The sequence below is a fragment of the Momordica charantia genome (genome assembly GCF_013281855.1).
Source record: "Momordica charantia cultivar OHB3-1 chromosome 6 unlocalized genomic scaffold, Mcharantia_2.0 BLBB01000006.1, whole genome shotgun sequence".
NCBI lineage: Eukaryota > Viridiplantae > Streptophyta > Magnoliopsida > Cucurbitales > Cucurbitaceae > Momordica > Momordica charantia.
The window spans coordinates 5,188,510-5,214,654 of record NW_028275164.1 but is presented as its reverse complement, the minus strand read 5'-3'; the positions used below and the strand labels follow the sequence as shown (position 1 = coordinate 5,214,654).

Genomic DNA, 26,145 nt, shown 5'->3' with positions numbered 1-26,145 from the left:
CACTATAACGTGATTGGTGCCAAAACGAGCATAGCTCAGCAATAATTGACATATATCTTCAATCAAAAAATTGTGAGCTCGATCCCTCACTCCTACATGCTGTACTAAAAAAAATGTGAGCGGGTCTTAGACAGTAGAGGTATATTTAAAAAGGAAAAATACTTACTCCTTAATGGTGTGAGGACGAAATATTGTCTTCACTACCATTGAAAAATTGATACTTAGCTCCAATGACGAAATCTTAGCTTCACCACCGTTGAAAATTTGACAACTCATTAATTTTGAGATTAAACAAAAAAGTCTCTGTTTTTTACATTTTTCTTTCTGATCGAATGTTTAATGTTTCACCATCTTCAGGAAAATACTTTTATAAATTTTCACTCGACATCCCATGGTGTAAAATTTGTACTAAAAAACAATGGTGTAGAATTAGTGGCTAACTCTGTTTATTGAAAATTTTGGTTGAGCCCAAAGCAGAGGAGCCCAGCGAATTTACGGATGAGGCGAGGCCCTGAGACGATGAATGAACATTATCTGCTATCATGAATCACAATCAGCGGCGCCGGGAATCGTTAAAGGAAACATCGCATCTGCTTAGGCCCTCCTTCAGGATTATTACAGTTCATATTAATATCATACACATCTGCAGAGAGTCTAATCTGAATCTTTCCTCGATTTCAGGTACTTTCCATCATCTTAGTTGCATTTAATTGTGCCTTGTTCCTTCGAATCACTTGGGCCAATTTTTCCGTGTTAATTTGGGTGCTCTGAAACCCCCAAGCAATTGTTTGTGGTATGATTGACTTCGAGATATTTACTTCTTATTCGCCGTATGGGTTTTCGATCTCTGTGAATTTGTGATTGGGTTTCTTCTAGGGCAGTGAAAGCTTCGGTCTTTCGGATAAGGAGATAATCAATGAAAGGGGAAGTACAATTGGATTCGTCAATTGGCCAAAACCCTAGTGACTCTGATCCTCTGCTCGAGAATCAGGCCGATTCATCATCCCATGGAACCTCCGATGAAATCAAGAATGAGGATACTGAAGCTGGTTCCATTCCGTGTTGTCGTATTTGCCTAGAGAGCGATGCAGAACCAGGTGAATTTCGTCGTTTGCTGCGTTGTTAGACATTTATTTTTCTTTCTCGTAAGTTTTTGCTCGGTTAAATTTCTGAGTAGGAGCAATTTAGACGTTGGAATAACTCTGTGGAATTTTAGTTCATTCTATTTTGGGGCCAATACCATTGTTTATTGGTCCACTGGACTGTGGCTTAACTCCCTCTTTGTAACAAGAATTGAAGATAGCATTTCAATTTTTATCTTTGCCCAACCTTGTTTTTCTGCTGCAAAGTGACTTTTGGTATTTAATGTGTATAATCTATAAGTTATGTTTTCATAGCTCGGGTAATACCTTCTTCCACTTGGCTCAAATGCAATTTTCCATTTTACAGAAGATGAACTGATTTCTCCATGCATGTGCAAAGGCACACAGCAGTTTGTCCATCGATCTTGTCTTGATCATTGGCGCTCCGTTAAGGCAAATTTCTTTATTTTAGTTCTTCTACGCTGTTCCTGCTTACGATTATGGAGGATTTGATTGTTTTCTATTCTATTTTCTTTCATTTTAATCAATCTGAAAGAGTTCCCGTATTTCTGCAGGAAGGGTTTGCTTTCTCACATTGCACAACATGCAAAGCCCAATTTCACCTGAAAGTTTCCTTGTTTGAGGACAACTCTTGGCGTAAAGTTAAATTCAGGCTTTTTGTGGCAAGAGATGTTCTCCTTGTATTTCTAGCTGTACAAACTGTGAGTTGACTTAAACTTCAGATTTCAGATCATTATTATGGAAGATGCTTCTAAGAAATTCATCTAACCTTTTTTTTCGTCATAAATGTCCCAAGGCTTGTGTTTTTTTATCAAGAAATATAATTACTATTCTTTTTGCCAAACTCCAAGTGACACATCTATAATTTTTATCAAATTGCTATTTAGTTATTCAACTTTTAGATTTCAAGCATAGAAGAACTTGATTTTGTTATTTTCAAAATTATGTATTTTTTCTCCAGGCACTCCCACCCTGAGGATTTGTATTAATTTATTTAGAATAAATGTTAGAACATAAAGTTCTTGGACAATCTTGTCTTCTCTTTGATAATTGAGGATTTATCCTTTTTACAGTTAATAGCTGCAATGAGTGGTTATGCATACATTATGGACAAAGACGGGACATTCAGAAATTCTTTCAGTGATGGATGGGATCGCATTCTGTCGAAACATCCTATTCCATTTTATTATTGTATCGGTAAACTTTTTTTATTTAAACTAATGAGCTTTTTCTATAGAAACTGGTTCTGACACGAACTTTAACTCTGCACTGTTCATTCATGCTTCAGATAAATTGGCAGGGATGCAAAATCTCTCATTTCACTAATATTCATTTTACTGTAGATCGTTGACATGTTGTCAATAACACTCTTTCTCCTGAAAATTATTCAAAATCTCTCATTTAAATTGACTCCTCATCAAAGTCAGCTTCCATTTCAAATTTTAAACTGATGTCTTATATGTATAAATTTCATTGTCTTACAGTTTCTTTCTGAACATTATTGTTATTCTAAATTCCATAGTCGGAAGGGCTATCAGATTAATAATGCGTTATCAATGACTTGTATTTCCTGGTTTTGGTTATTATTTATCTCTTTCTATATGCTTGTTTTTCTCATAACCAGGGGTTCTGGCCTTCTTTGTTCTGCTTGGATTTTTCGGGCTCATCCTGCATTGTTCCTCCCTAAATAGTAACGATCCTCGAGTTGCTGGGTGTCACAACTGTTGCTATGGTTGGGGTATCTTGGATTGTTTCCCTGCATCTATGGAGGCGTGCTTCGCACTTGTTATCGTTTTTGTTGTTATCTTTGTCATCCTTGGGATAGCTTACGGTTTCCTTGCTGCCACTATGGCTATTCAAAGGATCTGGCAGAGGCATTACCACATTCTCACCAAAAGGGAGCTGACTAAAGTGAGTTTCTAAACGCTGTTGGCTGTTAGTGATTTATGTTTGTGGATTGGATATAATACCTGTGCCACTTTCCTGTAGGAGTACGTGGTGGAGGATCTTCACGGTTGTTATACCCCTCCAAAATTGGATCCAGAACATGAACAACACTTGAAAATGCTACAACTTCTGTAACGAATGGCAGATGAGGTGTTCAATTTCTGTCATTTATCGTTTCTTATGTTCTTTTCAACTTCTGTAAGATACGATATATGCATTTCCTTGAAAACTTTGTTATAATTATAAATGAGCAATGTGGAAAATAGATTTTAACTAATTTGTTGCTGCCCCTTCTCGCATTCTAAATGGGTTTATAAGCATTGGTTAACCATTGGAAAAAAGAGATGCTTTCGTCAAATCTAAAGTTGATACCAAATGGGACATTAATCACATAGATAGAAAGATGTTAAAGAAGAGTTTGTTCAGTGACTTATTAGCAGATTATTTTTGTAACACTCTTTAGTTGGGGAGCAATATGCTATTTATCTCCTTTTTTGAATTTTTATTCCTTTCAAGTCATTGTTCAAAAAATAATCTTAAATACATCTTCAAGAAAATTACCTCTAATCCGTCTTTGATTCTGGATTTACTTGAAAAAATGGTGGGGTTTTAAATAAAATTGTGTGAAACCAAGGCTGTCCCTTTCAAATCGCTTCTACCACCATGGATTACTGTTTCCAAATTGCAAAAAAATTGCTGCATTTTATATACATGATTTGCACTTCACAAATCTCCTTTATGTATCTGGTAATGCTTCTCTTTCGTTTACAATTGGTTCTACTTCTACTGATTCGAAACGAAACAGAAAACATGCAAGAACACAAAAGGAAACAAAAACGAAGAAATGTGTGCTGCCTTAAACCTCCATTTTGGAGGCATTTTATGGCTGTGTGGTTCTTTCATCGCTGACAAAAACAATATGATCACCATCCCTAATGACCTCTATATCTTCAATTGCAGCTCCATCTTTGTTCAAAACCTTTGAAACCATAATCCCATATTTCTTGGCACCCATCTCAAGAAGCTCGTCGTAGCTTCCTGGAAGACGCACCAACTTCCCAGCGACTTCACCGATCTCTGGACAGCTGATTATAACCCTAGCAGGATTGGTTCCAGACATTTCTCCTCTGGTTTGGTTATCAGAGAAAAGGATGTCTCTCTCGCCTGAGTGTGCTGCTGACATGATACCAAACAATGAGTTATTGAAGTTGTTAGTCCTACGCCGTGGACGAGATTGACCGGGCCATGCACCATCGTTGCCTTCCTGGGGTACAGGGCGGATCATGGGCTCGCTTTTAAACCTTCCGAGGAAGCGACTCCCACCCTGCTTCTCGGGAATGGCGACCACTAAATGAGTTCTTGACTCTTTTGTTGTCTGGAACAGGTTTTTGATTTCTTCATGTCCCTGTTGGTCTGCTAGATCTCTTGGAGTCCATCCATGGACGTCTGGTTTGTCAATATCAGCTCCTTGTTCAAGGAGGAACTTGGCAATCTCAACGTTGTCTTCACAAACTGAAACGTGTAAAGCTGTCGTTCCATTGTTCTTGGCACTTGTAATGTCGCCTCCGTATCGGAGAATATCTTTGAGCAACTGGAGGTTGTTTTGCTCTGCAGCAGTACACGCAAATTGACCCACCTCACCCGACCGCAGATTAGCGCCATTGTCTATAAGTAGCTGAGCCACCGGCTCATGGCCACCTAGTATCGCCTCCCATAATGGCACATTCCCGTCCGAATCTGTAGAAAGAGAAAGCATGGGAAACAAATCATCTTTCCATGGGTTCATAATACAATTGCATTCTCTAAAGATAGACCCCCGTCTCAAATTCCATCCTCTAAATTCAGTCTGAAAAACGATTCTTTCAATGATTCCACATGGTTGTCAGTTTCTGTCTACATTCTTAAAATTATTATTGTAATACATACATTCTTAAAAATAGAATCAATCCTAGAGAGAGAGAGAGATCCCCAGGAGATGTACAAATTAAAACAAAATAATTCATCTCATATCTTGATTTGGGAATACTAAAGTCAACAGACATGAACCACATGATAGGTTATTTTGTTTGCAATGATTTTATATGATCTGTTTATCAAGCTATGTTAACAAATTGGGTGCCAGCAAGGACACTATTATTGGGAACACCTATACTGGAAAATGAGACAGTTGGACTAGATTTTTTATGTGTTCCAAATGTGTCTAAAGCAGATTACTATTAAGAAAAAAGACTGTTTTAGATAAGAGCATTAGAAGGTCAACTTGGTCCTATTATAGATAGACCACAGAATTCCTTGGGAAATAGTGTACATTGAATATTTGAATGTGCAATCACTGTTAAATCACATTTTAAAAAATAGTAAACAAGTTACAGAAGATAGTTGACTTGAAATAAGTTAGCGAGGGGAAAATAAATGCCCATAATGTGTGTGTCAGCAAATACTTGTGCATGTATGAGGGAAGTCAACGCGGTGCCAAATTATGTATTTTGACTTGCTACATTGATTAACAAGCATGAAATATATAGCAGGCAAATAGTTATAAAGAAAAATTATCCCTAGAGTAGTCCTATAATTCATTAATTGATTCTCAGCTGCTTGTGGAGAACCACGAGGCTAATATCAGTAAAAACAAGGTAAAATTCTAAAGACGAGAAAAGTAAACGGATGAATGCAGTAAACGTGGTTGAAAAGTACCTCTACTATTGGGATCTGCTCCGTAATCGAGTAGTAGAAGCACACAGTTCTCGTTTCCTTTTGAGGCTGCTATATGCTGGTATTACATGAACGGGGAAAACAAGACAGCATGAAAAAAGTCAACAAAAAATGCAGAAAACAGAATCTTTTGGACAGTGATTCGTTGATAGGAAGTAATGAGTAACAGAGAATTCAGCTTACAAGTGAAGTCCTCCCATTGTTGTCGGATTCATTTGGATCAAGACCTCGTTTCAAGAGCTGGTGTAAAAGCAAGTCATCTCCTCTAAGTGCTGCAAAACAAAGACTGAGTGGTAGGTCCATTCTGCCTCTAGCTAGCATGTTCTCTGTCTCCAACAAAACTCCTTCCATGATGGGGTCTTTGTCTTTGAGGTCTTTCAAATGCTGCCAACCAAGAAAATAAGATGTCATTGAAGCTAAGTTATATGTTAAACATCACCTTGTAAAATACTCAAATATGGACAAATAGTACCATCTTTTTTTATCTTTTACTGAGACCATTGCAGTTCGGTTTTTGTTTTAAATTGTTTGAGGAAATGTTACCGATGAAAATATACATATTAGTAATCAAGTCTAAAGACATCATCTGTAAGGAACTCTAGAACCCAGATAACATAAGTGTAAAAGGAAGCAGACCTGAAGAAGGTTGTTCATGATAATAGTCCCATCGCCAACATTAGATTGAACGAGACTAAGGAATGCAGTACGATTCAGACGCAGCAACTGACTCAATCGCTTAGTACGCACAGTAAATAGTTGTGGTCTGTAACATAATACCCCAATCTCACCACAAAGATCGCCAGTTTTAGCCTCTCCTACATGCTGCAAATATCGGAAATAGTTTAGTCAGCAACTATATTGCCTTGAATTGCAATGTAAATAACCAGAAACCCAAAATTTTCAATTTCCAAGAGCTTCTATATGCAGACTTGCCTGTTCAACTCCATTTTTCAGAACCAGCAAATCCTGTGAAAAAATTTTAAACATTAGAGACTCGAGATGAACCGAGCTTGTTGGTTATTTCGTGAATACTTCAGTCAGTAACTTAAAGCATTCCAAAATCAAATAAATTAATCATTACCACAGCACCCGTGACAAGAATGTAGAAGTCTGTTGGGGCTTCATTTTGTAAAATCACATCTTCTTTTGGAGGAAAATACTCGGCCTTCATTTCTGAAACCTTTAACATTTTGGCAAATCAATCAGTATCAAAGTAAGCACATACTAGACACGAAAGCAAAAATAAAAAGCTTATAACAGAAGGAACCGTCATCTAGGTTTAAAACTTGAGAACTTATGTTACTAACCAGTTGAAAAAGTAGGTCATTTGAAACACCACGAAACAAATAGACCTTGTCTACTAGAGAGTAGAAAAGATAATGTGAAATGCTTGATCGGATGGCTTTAGGCAAGGAATCAAGAGTTTCTTGCTGCTGCAATCCCTCAGAATCTGTTCTGAACTTTAGACACAAATGTGCCAGCATTTGGTCTTGCAAACGAAGAGGAAGTTGATTCCTATTGGCGAAACTAGAGGCCGCTTGTATGGTATCTCTCTGAGGAATAAAAGTACCATAGAATTGAAAAGAGAGAAGATCAGTATGTGATACTCTAAATTAGTAAGAGATTAAGCAAAACTAACAAATAATCTAGATCTTTGAATTATTAAGTATCATTTGTGCACTGTGCAAGAATTATTTACTTACAAATTTTCTAGTTCTACTGGTCCCATGGACAACTAAGTTGGTCATATTTCCAATCAAGTATGCTGTCAAACCAAGATTGAAAAGCATGTAGAAGATGTCAAAAATCATTTCCCTCGTATTCACAGGATGCAGGTCACCATAGCCGACAGTGGTTAGGGTAGTGATTGACCAATAAATGGAGGTGACATATCTAATCCACAGACTTTGCTCAAGAAAGTTCCCCATGGATGCTCCAATCCACGTCCTTTTTGGATCACGATAACGAGCAGCAAGGAGATAATAGAAGCATGCGGCACAGTGAACAGCAAATAGAGTAACCTACAAAAGACATTGATTACACAAATAAGAGAACATCTCAAAAATAAAATAAGCTAATTAAAAACGCAATCTTATTTGAATATGTAAACTTACACAAACGAGTTTTGCACATCGAACCCAGAAGTAGTTATAGTTCTTGTCCTTTTCAAGTCTGTTCAGAAGAAAGAACACTAACTTAAGGTTGAACACATTTTTGATTCAGCAAACACAGGCAAGGTAAAAGTCCTTGTACCTGGAAAAAAGAGCACTGACTCTTCTGAGACGCCATAGACGAAGCATGTTGAATAATCCATAGGAACGGAGAGGAGGAGGGGAAATCTTATGTGCAAGTTCAGAAGGAATTGTGGAGATGACATCTAAGATTAGCCACGAACGTGCATACTTTATAGCAATCTTCTTTGGCTCATCAACAAGTAAATAGGAGGTTTTGTCAAGGTAAGCTACAAAGAATGTGAGAACAATATCCACAGCAAAAAATCCATTAACCACATTGTCTGTAACAGAGAGTGGCGATTCGGGTTTCTTGAGGAATCCAAATTCGAACGGCGAGACCCAGGCAGTATATACCACCAAAACAACCAGAAAAGTCTCCCAAACCCTGTAGATAACACAACCTCAGCCACTTTGGCAGAAAAAATGAAAAAGGTATTCATCATCCTATGCAAAACAAAAATAAAAAAATAAAAAAATAAAGATTCGCTTAATCAGAATCACTTGAGTTCTTTCTCTGCAAAAACATCCAGCCCACTTGAATCCACGCCAAAAACAAATAAATGTTTCTGTCTAGTTACTTTTAGTAAGAAAGTGTTTCTGGAAGTGTTTAACAAGAAAAAAGAATAGCCATGTTTGCAGAAACGTAAAACTAAAATACAAAATTCTCCTTTTAGCAAAGCTTTAAGGCAATATGAGAATCATCTGACGCTTTAGAATAACCTAAAATAAGAAGAAGCGCATGAACAAGAACAATAAAGTAAAACAAACAAACAAACAAAAAGGCGCAGAGTCGGTGCATTATTATTTACAAAATTACAAGCAGGGGAATCCATTAACTTCTGAAACAAACGAAACAAAAAGATTCAGATTATTATTTGATGCAAACAAATGAAAAGGCAACAGTATTAGTTTCACAAGATCAAACCCAATTGAAAAAAAGAAAAAGCAAAAAAGCAAGCGGTAAAAAGGGCATTCGAAATTCCAAATGAAGAACAAAAAGTGACCTGTATCGGCGGTCGTAGGGCGAAACGATGAAGCGGCGGAGTTTGACTCTCCGATTACTCCTAGCGCCGAGGGAGGGCAATATTCCAGTGGTGAGGCTGTACTGACTGCCATCTCTGGACAGCTGCTCCAGCTCTTGCTGACCACACACAGAAGGAACCATGAAACCACCGGAGCTTCTCACGCCGTCCATTGTTCACACAAAGAAAACGAAAACGAGAGAAAGAAATCTCTGTGTGTGTGTCTCTGCTCCCGCTGGTTCGAAATTTGAATTGAATTACGTTTTGTTCGTCATCTTCTCTACGGCGTTCGCCATTTTCGGTTTTCTCCGTTGTGTTGGTGTCGAGAACCGAATCCTTGGCTCTATTTTATAGCGCTTCTTCTTGGGAATTTGGTTCTCTTCTGGCTACTGCTTCCAATTTTGCACAGATTTTTTCCATTTTTTATTTTTTTTGGGTGTATTTGACTATTTTAGCTTAAATTCTGGGCTTCGGTCAAACCAGCTTCTTTTGGATCCTCCGGCTGTGCACCCGATTCTTCCGCTTCCACAAATACCCCTACAACTACAACGCGTTTGCCTCGTGTTTATTTTATCTTTTAAATTTCAATTTTGGTTGTTTTTTTAACTTTTCTTTTTTTTTAATCTCTGATTCGAGATATATGTTATGCTCGCTTTGACAATTCTACCTATATCTAATAAAATTTTTTACCTTTCAAGTAATAATACCTAACACATTCAATTTTGTATCGGTTGATTCGTAACTTATTTGATATTTTTAAAATTTACAAATCTGTTTCGACACAAATTTCGATTTTTTTTAAATCAAATCGGTCTGAGTACATGTTAGATACAAAACTGAATTTTGTATGTATAATAGAATTTTAGTTTTTCAATTTTGTGTTTATATGTCCGTAAATTTTTTAAAATAAGTTAGGGTATTTATTGGAATGAGACTCAAAGTTAACCTATTAAATATATTTTAGGTTTATTTGTGGATTTATTAAACACAATCCTAAAAAGTTATAGACTAAGTTTGTAATTTAACTTTTTCAACTTTGAAGTAATAACTACCTAATATATTTAAATATTTGAAATACAAAATAATGGAATATTATATTTTAAATATGTCCACGCTTTGTATTTTCGCTAAAATAAAATATTTTGTGTTTTTTTTTAATAATTTAATGTGAGAATCACAAGAGTGTTGCTAGGTTTCCTGTTAAAAGAAAGAAAAACAACGGCCACAATTATCATTAATTTAAATTGGAGTTAACTGTGGATCTAGATTATTTGTTTATTATTGTATATGATTCTTTTCTTTAATTGTGTAATTAGCTAAATTAGCTTTGTACCGTCTTTGTATAGTGGCGTCTTTGTCCACCAACATAATACACAAAAATATATTCTCGCATCTTCCATTTGTTTATTTCCATTGTCAATTTTTTATAGTAAAAAGTGCGAAAGTGATTTAAATTTCGTCTTATTTTTTTTTCTTCTCTTTTGTCTCAACTCACCTATAATCTACTTTTACCATTTGTCTCGATCAAATCAAAGATTTATGCACAATGAACTTTAATTTGCACTATGAAAATTTAACTTTACAAATAGGTGCAAACTGAATGATAGAATGATGCAATTAAAATTTTAAGTTTCTTTACAATTTACCCTTAAAAATTTAAATTTTAAAAACTCTATATATATAGTGTAAATTTTTACTCATAAGCTGAGGCTATAGAAAAAAATCAAGATGACATGCTGGTTTTTTCAATTCCTTTATAAGGCAACAATTTTTCCCAATAAATTTGTTTCAACATATATAGCTACTTTAAACCCCTTGTTTTAAAATAGTTTTTCAATTTTTTTTATGCAAATAGTTTTCCAATTAAATCATTATTTTGTATTCTTGTAAATTTTAAATAGAACTGCTATAAATAGAACTGCTATAAATGTTATATTGATGAATAAATTTTCATTTTTTTTTGTATAAAAAATGTCTCGTATTGGTTATTTTATTTTTCTTGAAATTTACTTCACTTTATTTATAGCAATATCAATCGCTCTTCCAAGAATGGCATGCATCAATCCTTTTGGGTATTCCTTTGTAAAATTTCCAAACTTACTTCAAGAAATAAAATATTTTTCCTTTATATGTAAACAATTTTTTTTAATAAAATTTATTACTAACATAAGCTAATTTAGTGTTTGTTTGGTATGTCATCTAAATCTAGTGATTATTTATTTTTGACCGATTAAATTTAAAATTTTAAAATGTATAATTACATTAAAAAAAATAAAAACTTTATAAGCATATTATTTCATGCTATAAACTCAACTCAATTTTGTTAAAATTAAAATGTAAATATAAACTATATTATATTGAAATTATTATACAAACTTTATAACACATATATTAATAAATTAACTAATAATATTTCAGATTGAACTAAATATTTTGTTAGTAACTATCCTTGTTTTACAAATATATTACTAAATATAAATAATATATTAAATTGAGATTCAAATTCTAAATCTGCTACTAAACACATATTCAAAAACGTTGGAAAGCTATAATATAAATCTATTTTTTTTTATTGAATACCTTGTTTTTAGATCACTAGTCAAACACAACGTTAATAGTATTTCGTGCCCTCGCATCTCTACTTATACATTTTCGTTTATTTGGTTTTTTAGAATATTATATTAGAAATAAATAGAGAGAATATGAACAATAATATATTTAAAAAAATTCACTTATATTTCACTTAATTTATATTTGGATTTCTTATATTTGGATTTATTGTTACTTTTTATTTCTTTATTTGAAAAAAAAGTTATTATTATTATTATGTTAACAAATATTCATTGTAATTCTGGGTGAAATATTTGTTAAATGAAATTATTATTATTATTATGACAGGGAAAGGAAAAGGCAAATTATTGTGCTAACTTCAATGTTCCAATTCGTGTATATCATTTTTAGTTTCATCTCTAATATTTTGAAATACTAAGTTCCGTCGGTGTATTATCATTTTTCTTATCCTATTTTTCTTTATTGTTAACAAAAAAATCAAGAACTAAAAGAAAAAAAGAATGTGACACTTAACCAACATTTACGTAAAAGGAGCATAAAGTTTTTGTTTTTGTTATTTTTTTTTTTCATTCAAGACCTGAATTTTATAACATTTTTCTTTTAAGTTTACTATGAATCTCGATATTGTCTTTAGTATATAAAATGTTCACGTAATATAAAATCATGCAAAATATTATAATAAATGTCAAAACAAAATTATAATTGAACATGCATCAAAGTTATTGAATTTACTGACAATTATATATTTATTCGTGCATGGGTGGGTTGAAGATATGAGATTTTATTGTTTTATTAAGTATTACTCTCTATTTTATCTATAAAAAAAATGTAGTACTCTCTATTCTATATTTAAATAAAAATTAAAAATAATAAAGACCCATAGCAAAAAAAATGATTATATTTTTTGGAATATATAATTATTGAAATATACAATCTTCTTTAAATAATTATGAATAACCATTGGTCGTGTATAATGTTTTTTTAATTAATTTTGAGTTTACCTTTACGTATACTTATCATTGTTTTTTGTTTTATCATAATTAACAACGAATTATCAATTAACTCGGACGATAATTGACAGTATCAAAAAAATTAATACATTATATATAAAAATTAAAATAAGAGAGACACGTGTTTTTATAAAATAATATATAAAATATGAATGGAATTATATATTTAGTGTAAATAAATTTAGGTAGACGATAGGGATCCACTAACTTGGTCAAATTAAGGCAACAAAAAGTAAAAGAAATATGAGCGAAAGACAAGATGGTCATGACATTAATTGATTTAATCACGAATATATAATAGCGTTGTTAACCTCCCTTGTTGGTCATATTTCAACTTTAATCAGAATTCTCTTACTGATTTGTTGAGACGTGATTGGTCTATAGAACCTGTGGGACCCTTCTTCTTAATTCTCCTTCCACTAATTATCTAATAAGAAACTTAATTATTTCCAATTATGATGCGGACCACAATTTATTTTTTATTCTCTTTTTGGGAAATTTTGCAATTTTGGGCGCCACGTAAATGCTATATTATTCGAATGTTATCTCCATGGATTTAATTAAAAGATCTTATCTATGATTTTCTAATAAAAAAAAATACCTTCCTTTAATTTAATTATTTAATCTTTAAAAAAATAATTTTTTATTTTTTTTTCAATACAAAGAAGTTTATGAAAAAACATCCTCCCGAATTGGAGGTTGAGCGAATAACTCTTTCAGTCGTATTGGGTATTCTTCAATCCAGTCTCAATGCTGATATCTCTTTGCACGAATTTCTAATTTAAAGTATTGACAACTTCGTTCACGTTATAAGGAAGATTCTTTATATCTCTCCATTGCAGCATATATTATCATCAGCTGGTTTCATTATCAAATCTATCTTCTCTATTGATAAGATTGATAAGATTTCATATCACTTTAAAATCAAAGGTATAAGGATAATGCTCCATTTTGTCCCTATAGTTTGACCTTAATTTTTTTTTAATGACATACCTTAATTTTAATGGTTTTTTTCAGTTCCAATTTAGTATTTATTATTTGAGTTAAACTTCATAAATCGTTTTGAAACTATATTTTACCCACTCGAAAAACCACTAGTTTTTTTAAAACTTTTTTACTCAAATCTAAACTTTAATACAATCAACTGATATAGTCGACCAAATAGAAAAGACATTATTTCATGCCTCGTAGATTAAAAAAAATATCATATATTTAATGTAGTAATTAATGACAAGGGATAACAGTGAAATTTGATTAAATTATACCTACCAATTTAAAACTATTAAAATCATACATACCAAACTCAAACCATAAGAAGTAAATTAAAAATTTTAAAACTATTTGTAACAACAAAACCATAAGTTTTCTATGGAATGGTAGAATTTTGCACCGTACAATTATATATATATATATATAGACTTTTATTTCAAAAAAGATATACGGGTAAATTAAAGGAAAACTACCGAATCTTAAATTTTTTTCCATTCTTGGAGAGTCAAAATATGGGGTATTTTATATATACTTTTTAAGCTTCAAAAGTTAAGAGAGAGACACTTATTCCCTTCCTACAGACTATATTGGTCAAATTAAAGTCATATGTTTAAATCACAAAAAGACCAAATGCATGAGAGAAATATTTCTTTCCTTTTTGTTTTTCTAATTTAATGAATACCACAAAACTAACCCAGATTTCCTTTTCTCTATATTATTCGTCATTCAAAAGTAAATCGAAATGACAAATAAATCTTAAAAAATAGAGAGAGAAATTAGATTATACAGCATAGCTTCGACAAATTAAGAAAAAAAATATATATTTATGGTAGTATATTGCAGAGATTCGTGCGAGATTTTGAAATATATATTATTTCTTTAATTATTAGAAAAACAGAGCTAGAAAAGGCGGTGAATTTAATGAATGTAACTTTTTTGGTAGTATTAACCGTTTAACTTCCTTTTCTCCGACGTCACCGACCAATGGCGGAGATGGCGCCACGTCATGGCACTGAAAATTTTGTCTCGCCCCCTGCGGCACCGGATCGGCGTGCCACCGGCCACGGCGGTTACGGTTTGGTTTCATTATTATATTTCATAATTACATACTTAAATTAACTTACAAACAAATTAAGGCCTCGCTACTCTGTTCTGCCCATAACGGAACGGAACACACTTTGTCTCGCCAAGATACAACCTTAATTAGTCTTCAAGCAACTACCACAACCTTTTTTCTCTTCATTTTCACTTTAATTTCCAAATTCTTTTTAGATTATAAACTATTAGTTGAACTATAAATTTAGTCCATCTACCCTGGTAGTTGTATCTAGTTATCCTTACAATTTAGATGTTGATGTAAAATGTCGAAGTGATGATCTGATATGATGTAACAATGGACAACAAGTACCTTTGGGTGTTGACGTAGTAGCAAGAAGCTTGGACGTTGACACTCAAGATCCAGGTTCGAGCCCTCCTCTTAGGATATGAGTAATATGGTTTAATCAAGCTCATGTTGATGAAAAAAAAAAGGAAATAAATATTATCATATTAGTTAGTTTGATCTCATATTTGATAAAAGAATAAAAACAAAAAACAAAAAATTTAGTTTGTACCATCATGACTCAATCGCTAATCGTTTTTTTTTTAATTCAACGATTGTATAAACACCTCAATCAAAGGAACTATGTTTTAATTTAATTTAAAATTTTTCATCCAAATAAAGTTTCAGTTTGTTTGACATTAAATAAACTAATTAAACTAAAAATAAAATAAAATTTATTAACTGTTAAGCTTCAATTAAAATAAATTTGAAGGATTCCTCAAAAAACAAAAAAATGAAGGGGATGGCTAGTAGTTGACCTTCAATAGAAAATTAAATTAAGTCCCAAAACCCTATTAATAGAATAATAAAACCGTATTAACTACTAATCTGTGGTGGGCCCAATTATCCATATCACCCCATGCGCAACCAACCACCTCCATTTGTTGGTTGACTTTTTTCATCTTTCCTTTGACCTTTTACCTCCATACTCAATTTAATCCTTTCCCATAATATTTTTTATACAATGCTTTTTTTTAATATTATCTATTTTAATTTGTAATATTATATTAAATAAATATGTCAAACTCATTAACATAGTTTTTCTAATAAATTAAAAATAAACCATATGACTTTATTTGGGTATGGGAGCCTTGGTTTGACAATTTAATTTAATAGCCGAAGCCACTGGTAAATATTATAAATTTTATCCCATCAAAGTCTTCAAATTTTCTAATATCAAATACAATGGTTTAAAATACTCGATAATTATTCAAATTATAAGAGGAAAAAAGAACCCCGTTCTCAAACAAGAGCATATAATAAAAAAGTAATTTTTTAGATCATACTTTTCTAAAAATAAAATCAACATACACCTAACATTTCCACCCGAATACATTTATGCAATCTTAATCATTCTCTATCTTTTCTTTTTTCTTTTTATATGAACATGGCTAACATATACAAAAAAAGGTTGGCATTGTTTACTAAAAATGTACAAACAAATAAAACGTATATAATTATTATTTGTTTTTTATTTATTTAATCAAATCGTACAGATCATTGAAATAGATTGGTGGTATATTTTAAACAAATATTTGTATATTATAAGAGGAAATCATGTCTCTATCTGCTTTGTACATATTACATGGATTGGATTTGGATCCCCAAATTTTATGTATAAGTACAAGTAAGGAATTGTACTAAAAAAAAATAATAATAATAAGGAATTTAAATTTTAAAATCTTATTTGTCTACATCAAAAGTTTTGGTATACAAAATATACAGTTGGTTTTTTGGGATGACTCCATATCATCTAGTTGTGTTGTTGTCCTTTATCTTCCCTTTTCCATTTTCCTCCCTTTAAAAAATTGAATGGAAATTTTCAGAAACTTGTCATCTCTCAGAGGTTTAAATTTGGAGGTTGAGTTGAGTTTTTTTTTTTCTCTTTAAGTATAACATATGTGAAGGATCGAATTCACAATCTCTTAGGTGAAGATATATGTCAATTACCACTGAACTATGCTCGCCTTTGACGTATGTTGAGTTAAGATAAAGATAGACATTTGAACCTCCAAAAAGTATGGTATTGCCTTGACTCCTAGTTGCTAGTTTAACTATCTTCGGAGGCTATTGTTAAATTTTCACAATATATTTAAGAGAAATAATCTTGTATGAACCCACGTATATTTTAAGCTGTGTAGAAACAACTAACTCAAGTGACGACAATTATTGAACTAAAAAAAAGGGATTGTGTGAATTTTTAAAAAAAGATTCAAGACAAAAAAGAAAATTCAAAGTCGAAAGACCGAATTAGTTAGGACTTAATACTACAAATTCAAATTAACTACCATGAGTTGACCATACAAGTGACTTTGAAACTCTGGGACAAGGATTTAAAGTACATGATGACCGCCTATAAAAGATATTAGCAATTGAATGTTGTAAGCTCGTACAGTGGGTGTATACAAATTTGGATACTCAGTGTAAAGAAAATTACCATATTAAAAATTTTAAGGGTTTTTTTTTAATGAATAAAAATGGCTAGACTTTTGACTTAGGAGCACTCGCTATGAGTTGAAATTAGAGAGACATAAAGTTGCATAGAATGTGGAAGAAAATAGCACAATTATTTGTGGGACAAATAAGTCCAAAAAAGAGTTAACTACAATATTATTATTTGTTGAAGAAGCTTGGAGATTTCTCCCAACTCTTCATCATTGTTTGTTTGATTTCCTTTGAAGTGAAATTAGATTCCTTCTAGTTGATTCAATTTGGAGTGTGATCCTCCTAAATTCCAAACAATAATTAAGATTTGAAATTAGAAAAAAAAAATGCATTTGGATATGTGGAGTTTAGATATTTTTAATTAACTCGTAGCAGCAGTTTGATGTGGTTCTGGTTTTTAGTTCCTATTTTAGAACTTATTATTTTTAGTTTATGAACCACTAGTGAGATGATGAAAAAATAGTCCCAACTTGTTCATCATGTGTTTCTGAGTTTTTATTCCAAACAATTAATTAAAATATTGAAATAAAAAGGTAAAGCAAAGATTAATGTTGAGACCTTGCTTTATTTGTTTGGTACCTTCGGATACCTCAGATTTCGAAGGATTTCAAAATTATGGTCGATTTCAAATGAATTACACTGTTTGTTAGCACATGATTTTGAATAGTTTGAAATCTTATCCGATTTCAAATCCTGTTTTTACGTAAAAAAAATTTCAAACTAAAATGGTTGGATTTCATAAAATTTCAAAATAAATTACCTATTTAACTTTGTCATGTTTTAATTTTTAATTAATAAATTCATATTAAAATGCTTAAATCAGTAAAATTTTTATTTTCTTTTCGTTTAGAACATCCAATAAAGAAATTTAATTTAATTCATTTCAAACCATTCTCATTCCACTCTCAAATCCAATAAAGAATTTTAAATCATTTTTCAGATTTGAAATCACTAAATTTAAAATATTTCTAAATTGAAAAAGATATGAAATTGAGAGGGAATTATTTATTTCTAAATTTAAGACAAGCATATATTTTTTACTATGCCCTTTTATTATTGATTTTTAAGGCCAAAAAAGTAATTTTGGAGTACCAACTTCCCTAAGACTCTAGGAAATCAAATAATTAATGGGAGCTTATTTGATAATGATTTCATTTTACCACTTAGTTAGGTCTATATTGATAAATTATATCTAATTAATTGTAACATCACATTAATGCCATGAAATGTGATAGGAATGGAGAAAAGTAATAATCGAATAAAAATATCTTAGAAAGGATAACTTAAAACCAACTAATGATGAAAATGAAGATTTTTTTTAAGCCAACTAACAAATGTGGGTATTTATTTTGTGGGACATAACAAAATATAAGAAGCACAAATTAGAATAATGTTGGAGGTGAAATCAATTTGCCAAAAAGGTGTTGGCTAAATTATTCGAAAAAAACTATGAAAAGAGGACTTGTTTCTATCACCTTAAAATTCCATGGGAGAGATAACAACGTTTGTGAATTTTATCTTAGGACTAAAAAGAAAAAAAAAATGAATATAATAATATTCCTTGTTTTTCATTTTCAATTTCTTAAAAGAATAATACCCAAAAGAATTTTCCCCATTATATTTTTACGAGTAGAAAAAAGGAATAGATATGAGAAAAAGAAACAAAATTAGAGAATAAAGACTTTTTATTAATAAATAAATAATTATCAAATTTTTAGTAATATTAAGGTAACCTAACATATGTTGACCGGTCAAGAGATAGTATCCTTTATATTTAAAATATTTTTAGATTTTTATTGTTTAACAGTTGGAAATAACAACGTACAAAAAGATAACAACATGTGTGAATTTCATTTAAAGGAGAAAAAAGAATATTTTTCAATTTTTGAATATTTAAAAAGGTTATTAAAATTCAACTTTTGAGATAAGAACGTTTGTGAATTTCACTCAAGAAGAAAAAATGTACATTAATGTAATTTTCTATTCTTTTTAATAAATATTTTGATTAAATTATCAATTTAATTTTCAAACTTTAATATTATTAATTTTTGAACTTAAAAAAATTTAATTACATCTCTAATTTTAATTTTATAGTTATTAAAGCAATTATAAACTTTTTAAAACAAAACAAAAGAAAAAGAATGCAAAATTTGGTGTTAAAACAAGACTTTATCAACAAACAAAAAAATTTCGCAAAATAAAAATTCATGATTTGAGCTATATTGCTAACAAAAGTTATTCAATTTAATTGATCTATCCACATAAGAGAGATTATGTCACATTAAAATCTAGAATAAAGAATGCCAAGCCAAATCAAAAACTTCACAAATAATAAGAAGGAATAATATATATCTATATATATATAACATGATTTTAATGAGTGAATTAGGTCGGTGTGAAGAGAAAAAAAAGTGATGAGGAAATCAAGGGAGAAAAAATCTAGTGCATTATCAAACACTCAAATCTCCTCATCTAATCAATCTTTTTTTTTCTTTTTTTTTTGGCTGGTTTTTTATATTAAGAAAGTTTCGAGGAAATGTCTCAATAATTAATTATTTACTTTTTGTAATGCTATGGTCTCTGCAAAAAAACACCATATTTTTAGGCTTTTGGCTAAAGTTTATGCAAATGGTCAAAAGTTTTTAAGTGTCCTATATTCTATTGGCACAGACACTCTTATTTTTGGAAAAAAGAAACCAAAAAATTATGAGAATACTATATTATTTTCCTTTGGTTTTTTTGTTCAAAATTAGTAAAAGTTGGACTAGTAAATTTTTGAATTTAGACGGAGTTGAATTTTCTATCCTGATTAATTTATATATATATATATATATATATATATATATATATATATATATTCGTTTTCAAAAGATCATGTCTGTTTATTTTGAATTTAATGGTTTTGCTTTTCAAAAACAATTTTCAGTTTTTAGTTAAATTTCCAACATTAAAAACTAGCTTAGTGGGAAAATTTTAATTTTAAAAAAGAAAAAAATAAAACAGTTATTAAATATATTCAAACTTCCAACTTGACTTGATCAAGAAAATTTCTTGCAATTATGTGCACATCTCTGATGAACTTCTTAATAGTATTTTTTTTTCTAATAAATCGTTATAAGGTTGCAATCAAATAAATTTGTAATTAAAACATAATTTTTAACAAAATGTAACAAAAACACGAGTATTTTGATTAAAACTATTTTCAAAAAATAGTTGGAAAGAAACCCATAGTTATTTGAGTAAATATAATATACTTTTTAAAATTTGTCAATATTTTAACATAAATCTCAAAATTACCAATTAATAATATTAAAATCTCCTCCTCTGTCACTAATCCCTCTATAACTAATCGGACCCAACAATGATATCTTAATCAAGTCGAGATCAATACGAATGATACACTCTAAGCGAATAGATAAAAAAAATTCAAACTTTTAAAATATAATTATTTAGATAAATTTGTGTTACAATAAATGATTTAGGAAACCAAACATATAAAATTCAGCTTAATTAATCATTTCCTTTACACTATATGGAGGTCGGTGGAGAGAACAAAAAAGAAGACCAACCAACTTTTTTTCAATTAGGAGTAGTTAATAACTTACAACTCTTTCTTTCGAAACCAACTAATTAATGACCATATGGAAATTAATTAATTAAAAATTAGCATAAGACAGAGAAAAGTCGAGAGGATTTTTGGGTCCCATATTGATTTTTGATGGTCCAATCTTCTTTCAAAATTTTACAATTAAACAACCTTGTTTAGTCATGTCTTTTTTTTTTTGGCAGCCCACGTAGGTTGTCTCAAATTTCTATACAATTAGATATAAACATGTTTTTTTTTTCTTGTTCAATTTAAATAGATCAATTATTTGTGCGGATGTAGTGTAAGGTAGGAAGATTATGTGACAAACGTGTAGAATTGTGTCGGTATGTTATTTCAATTATACCAAAATTAAAATTAAATCATGTAATTGACAATTTTTTTTTATTGGGATTAATATATATTTTTAAGGTTTTTTTTTTAATCATATGCTTTGTTGAGGGTAAAATTCGAGCAGTACACGTGTCTACTTCCCAGCGGAAGCGGGACTGCGTACAACCTCTTTCCACAATCCGACGTTGCCGAGCAGGACACACATCTGATTGGGACTGTCAGGACCACCAGTTATGGCCTGTACGTAACCATTGCAGCGGAGGGCACGCGTTGTCGATACAAAGGGGCGCACTCCATAGTTGTAGAAGATGAGTTCTAGAGCCCAAAGCGCTACCACCCTGCGACTGTCGGAAGCATGTCCCAGATGCTTTCCAGACGGCACATCGCATCTCTGCCACCTCTAACCGTCGTCCTTGTTGGTCGGCCACCCGATACTATAAAAGGAAGGACCCTCATTTTCTACAAGTGAAAAAACATGTCATTTATATTTAAGGTGTCTTATTCCTATTTCTCCCACGATGACTAATTTGATCGTTGGAGTGTTTTAGGTGGAATACCGCACCGGTGTCGAATAACTTCGATTTCGGGTTCACTCATTCCCTTGTCGAACTATTCATTCGAGCGACACGTGGCCTACGACCGGAATTCACCGCCAACATGTTTATTTAACTAAAATTGAATGCTACCGTTTAATTATTTATATGGTAATGTGGATTAAGTTCTTTATTATAGTGGCTTATATAGAGAGATGGTTTCCCATGGAATTAGATTCTAGCTATTATATGTGCATGACATTGATGATTCACGAGTCTCTCTCCTTTTTTCCTTTTTCGACTCAAAACTTTAATTTACTTCTATTATTATGAGAAACTATATATTTTTTTTAATGTAGCATATAAGAGTTTGTTTTGAGGGACTATTTTCAAAAACATTTTTATGCCTTTTTGTTTTTAAAATCGATTGAAAATAATAATAATAATAATAATAATAATAATAATGTGGTTGTCTTTGTATACTTGAAATCACCATCTACTATATTAAGGCAATTTTATTGTTATATATCAAAAAATTCTTTTTTAATGACATTTATTGCCTATTTAATGAGCATGATTTAAAATTATGGGTCCATGAATTTCTCTTTTAAAAATGTGATCCTTTAAGTATATATACCGACACGTTGATTCTATAACGATTATGAGAGTACCAAAGAATCAACACTATGAATATAGATTGTTATGGTTCCTAAAATGTATACTATAATTTATAAATCACTGGTTCTCCACCAAACAATTTAAGCTACCTATTACAAGTTTAAAAGTTCATATTTACGTTCATAAAGGTAAGAGGTTCGAATCGTCCATCCCAATTGTTGTAATTAAATCATAGCTTAGAAGATCAAAACCGTTCAAGTAACCAATCTAACCTTACTAATTATTTATTTGTTCTAAAAAGGAGAAAATCAATTTTTTCTTGTTTATGGAAAGATTTTTCCACTCTACATTAACCAAAGCACTTTACCAGCCATCGAAAGATACCTCAAACAAGAACATTTGAGTAAAAAATTATGTGCTTTTTTTAAACTCCATATGGAATTTTGCCAAAAATTTTTGCATATGATATGACAATAAGAATCAAAGGCAAAATTCAATTCAATTATGAGCTATGCTTCACTATTCAATAGAACATCTTGTGTGGGCTATGTTTTTTTGTATGCCTAAGCTTTTATAAGCAATATGAGAGGTTTAGGGCAAAAGTAGTCACATAATTATTTAGAATAATAATATTAATATAATAAGTGGAAAGAAATTTGCCACCTCTCATGTGAAATTGTTGTCAATTAATTGTAATTTAGCTACTGCCTTGAACCCACATGTTACCAACATTAGGCTTTAATTATTTTTCCCCCTTAGATTAAAAGAAAAATATTCATATAATATATGGTCTAAAATTTTATATTGTGACACCTTGCCCCATTAACAAAGACCTTTGATGAACCAAAAGGCCAAACAAACAAAACAACCTTCTAATTTATTTTTCATAAGTTATGACTTTTTCTTTCTTCATTCTTCCAAACTTTCAAACATTTGAAATGAGTTGGTATTTTCAAATTAATTTGATTATAATATACTATCTTATGGTATGATGTATAAATGCCTTCCATGTGACTATCATGAAATTATATATATTATTGTTAAGAGTATTTTTTTTTCCCTCTCGAGGGACAAATTTAAATATGTGAACAAAAAAAAAAGTTATTTGCAAGAATTACAATTTTTAATGCTTAATTCTTGAATATGGCAAATTTATACAACACAAAATATTGAGTTGGATTGTTCAAAATTTTCAAGTCATTAGTGTTGCCATACAACTTCAAATGAATGAAATTTTGGAATAAGTTTAAATTTTATTAATATCTAAGTAGTTTGCGAACTCTAATGAGAAAATTACTTTCAATTTGAACTTTTTATATAGTGATTAAACAATAATATATTATCAAGTAAAAAAGATTGAGTCTTAATCTGTCTATTTTTGAAAATATGAATTATTAAAACTTAATTCTTTTTTTAATATTATTAAAACTTAATTCTTGGTATGTTCGGTTGTTCTGAATTTTGAGTGATTTTTCAATCCAATGAAAGGGAATGATGTGAAATCTTGTGTAATTTCAAATCATGTGGTCAATTTTAGTAGGATTTCATAAATTTTTTAAGATAAATTACTTGACTTTGTCATATTTTAATTTTCAATTAATAAATCAAAGTTACAAATTATATCGATCAATTTTTTTTGCTAACGATCTCATCTATTTTGAAAGTTTTCCAGAATCCTTTGAAGTGAACTTGGGCCAACTCAACTCAATTTTGAAGTCCAATTAAACTAATCTCCAAATAGCTAAAACACACCAATAAAATACGATTTTATTTTTTATTTTTAATAATTATACTTCAATTAAAATACGATTTTATTTTTTATTTTTAATAATTATACTTCAATTCCTTTCATATTCTCTTTTCTTAAAAGCACATTGCAATACCATACCATGACTAGGTACATGTAATGAAATCAAAATAGTAAATTTTAGTTCATTTTAATTTTAGTCACTGGACCCTCATTTTGGTCCACATGATCATTTTAGTCCTTTAATTATATTTTTTTTACCACAATTTCAACCTATCGAATGACTAAAACAAACATGTTTAAAATATATAAACTAAAATAAATATAATAATACACGCGCTCCCTATGTTCACGTCAAATCTTAACTATCTCTATCAATCTTATGCTGACCACCATTGTGATTTTGACAAATAAAAAATTTATCCTAGTTAAGATTTTGGATTCAAATTCTCGCTACCACGTGATATCCTAGTATAAAAAAATATATATATACAAGTCAAAACGAGCATAGCTTACCGGTAATTGGCATACATCTCCAAGTCGTGAGTTCAATCTCCCACCCACTCAAAAAAAAAATGGAATGATTAATTGTTCGTTGGGTAATATTCTTGTTTCTCGTTTCCAATTTTGTTAAGAAATTTAAGTATTTTTTCAACTTTTGTTAAGAAATTTAAGTATTTTTCTTTCTTGTTTATCATTCTTTAGGAACATTATTTGGAAATAACCCAAACTAGTTTTTATTATACTTAGAAGTTGAAACTAGGCAATACATCTTTCTTCATTAAAAATAAAAAAATTACTAAACGAGCCTTTAAGTTTCTCCAGCTTCGCGGCCACACCGCTTCCTCTTTGGTTTAGTATATAAATGAAATCATGTTGGGCAGAAGGCTAGTTGAAGCGTGGGCCATTTATGATTTATCCACAGCAACCGCTTTCCAATATCCTCCAGCAGCAGCAGCAACTCAGATCTATATCTAACTTATGCCTTGGGGAATTGGGACCATCCACAGTCCATTTTCCAATTACTCCAATTCCCAAAACTCTTCTTTCTTTCACTCTCTCAATTTTATTACTTCAACTTGTGTGGTCACTCACCCTCCCACTGGACCACCCTCCCCATGTCACATAATTATCTAAATTGGGTTTTTCTTCTTCATTTTTTCTTTTTTTGGTCGAACAAATTTGTTTCTTGTGATTTATGATCATTACGCAACACAATGACAAAGTTCAATTCTCCCATTTAGATTTACGGCGATCGCAGTCTTCGGTATCTGAATTTGGGGACTGGCCCACCACGTGTTTGTCAAAATGCCCAGCTGAAGAACTTGTGCAATTCCACTCATTATTCTCTCTCTTTCTCGGTAAGTTCAATTTATTTGCCAAATCCTGTGAATTTATGCCACTTTAAACCTTTTTTGGCCGAAAGGTGTTTTTAGTGAGAAAGAGATGAACCCACTAGGATAGAATGGCTTGGATTATGGCTAGATTCAGACTTATAGTTCTCTCTTAGGATTAAGGAAGAAAGATAAAAACTTTTTTTGAAGATGAATTTGTGATTCTGTTGTCCGCAACATGCCAGACCCACTTATGCAATTATGGCACGATTGTAGCATAGATGATGATGCATTTGGGCCTTGGGGGACATTGAATCGTATTGTTGTATCGTTGTTTCCTCCTAAATGACGTAGTTTGGAGCTATGGCACCTACTCCAGCCAAACCAAGGCCCAAATAAGACAATTATTGACCACCATTGCATTTTTATATCAACAATATTTGATCCTCAATTTTGAAAGGAAAAAAAAAAAAAAAAAAAACTTAACTTTATACTTCAAGCTAACCACCATTCAAAATTTTATAACCTTTTTATTTAGAAAAAAATAGAAATGTTATATCTTTTTCTGTCTCAAAAGTTTCACGAAGAGACGGTAAATATTATTATTTCGATTTGAGACATGAATCATCTGAAATGATCTAATAGTCAATAAGCATCATTGTAAATAGCAAATAATTGAGAGAGAATGAAAATTTAACATTAGAACTTATTTTCCTGACAAAATTTGAACCGATAATTGATAAATGTATTCCAATTTGAAATCAAATCCGCCGACTATTTTCCACATTTATCATCTACAAAATCAAAACCATATCTTATTTGCTATTCAAATCGATCATC

At 31.0% G+C, this 26,145-nt stretch overlaps 2 protein-coding genes across 6 annotated transcripts; one reads left to right on the top strand and one right to left on the bottom strand.

Moving 5' to 3' along the window:
* Positions 1-454: 454 nt before the first annotated feature.
* On the top strand, positions 455-5,122 carry LOC111014422 (RING/FYVE/PHD zinc finger superfamily protein). Of its 5 annotated transcripts, XM_022289141.2 has the most exons (8): positions 455-681; positions 877-1,097; positions 1,450-1,535; positions 1,658-1,804; positions 2,177-2,300; positions 2,728-3,014; positions 3,093-3,200; positions 4,011-5,122. In XM_022289141.2, the coding sequence occupies exons 2-7, from the start codon at positions 917-919 to the stop codon at positions 3,183-3,185; spliced, it is 918 nt and encodes a 305-aa protein (XP_022144833.1). In that variant the 5' UTR covers positions 455-681; positions 877-916; the 3' UTR covers positions 3,186-3,200; positions 4,011-5,122. The 5 variants fall into 5 exon arrangements, with proteins under 5 accessions (XP_022144833.1, XP_022144834.1, XP_022144831.1 ...); XM_022289142.2 differs by lacking the exon at positions 4,011-5,122 and having other exon boundaries at positions 882-1,097; positions 3,093-3,327; XM_022289139.2 differs by lacking the exon at positions 4,011-5,122 and having other exon boundaries at positions 3,093-3,327.
* On the bottom strand, positions 3,733-9,464 carry LOC111014421 (potassium channel AKT1). Its single transcript, XM_022289138.2, has 11 exons — positions 9,001-9,464; positions 8,016-8,381; positions 7,877-7,934; positions 7,466-7,783; positions 7,070-7,315; positions 6,844-6,942; positions 6,696-6,728; positions 6,399-6,584; positions 5,946-6,146; positions 5,745-5,820; positions 3,733-4,787 (listed from the first exon to the last, which is right to left on the bottom strand). The coding sequence occupies exons 1-11, from the start codon at positions 9,189-9,191 to the stop codon at positions 3,931-3,933; spliced, it is 2,631 nt and encodes an 876-aa protein (XP_022144830.1). The 5' UTR covers positions 9,192-9,464; the 3' UTR covers positions 3,733-3,930.
* Positions 9,465-26,145: the final 16,681 nt, after the last annotated feature.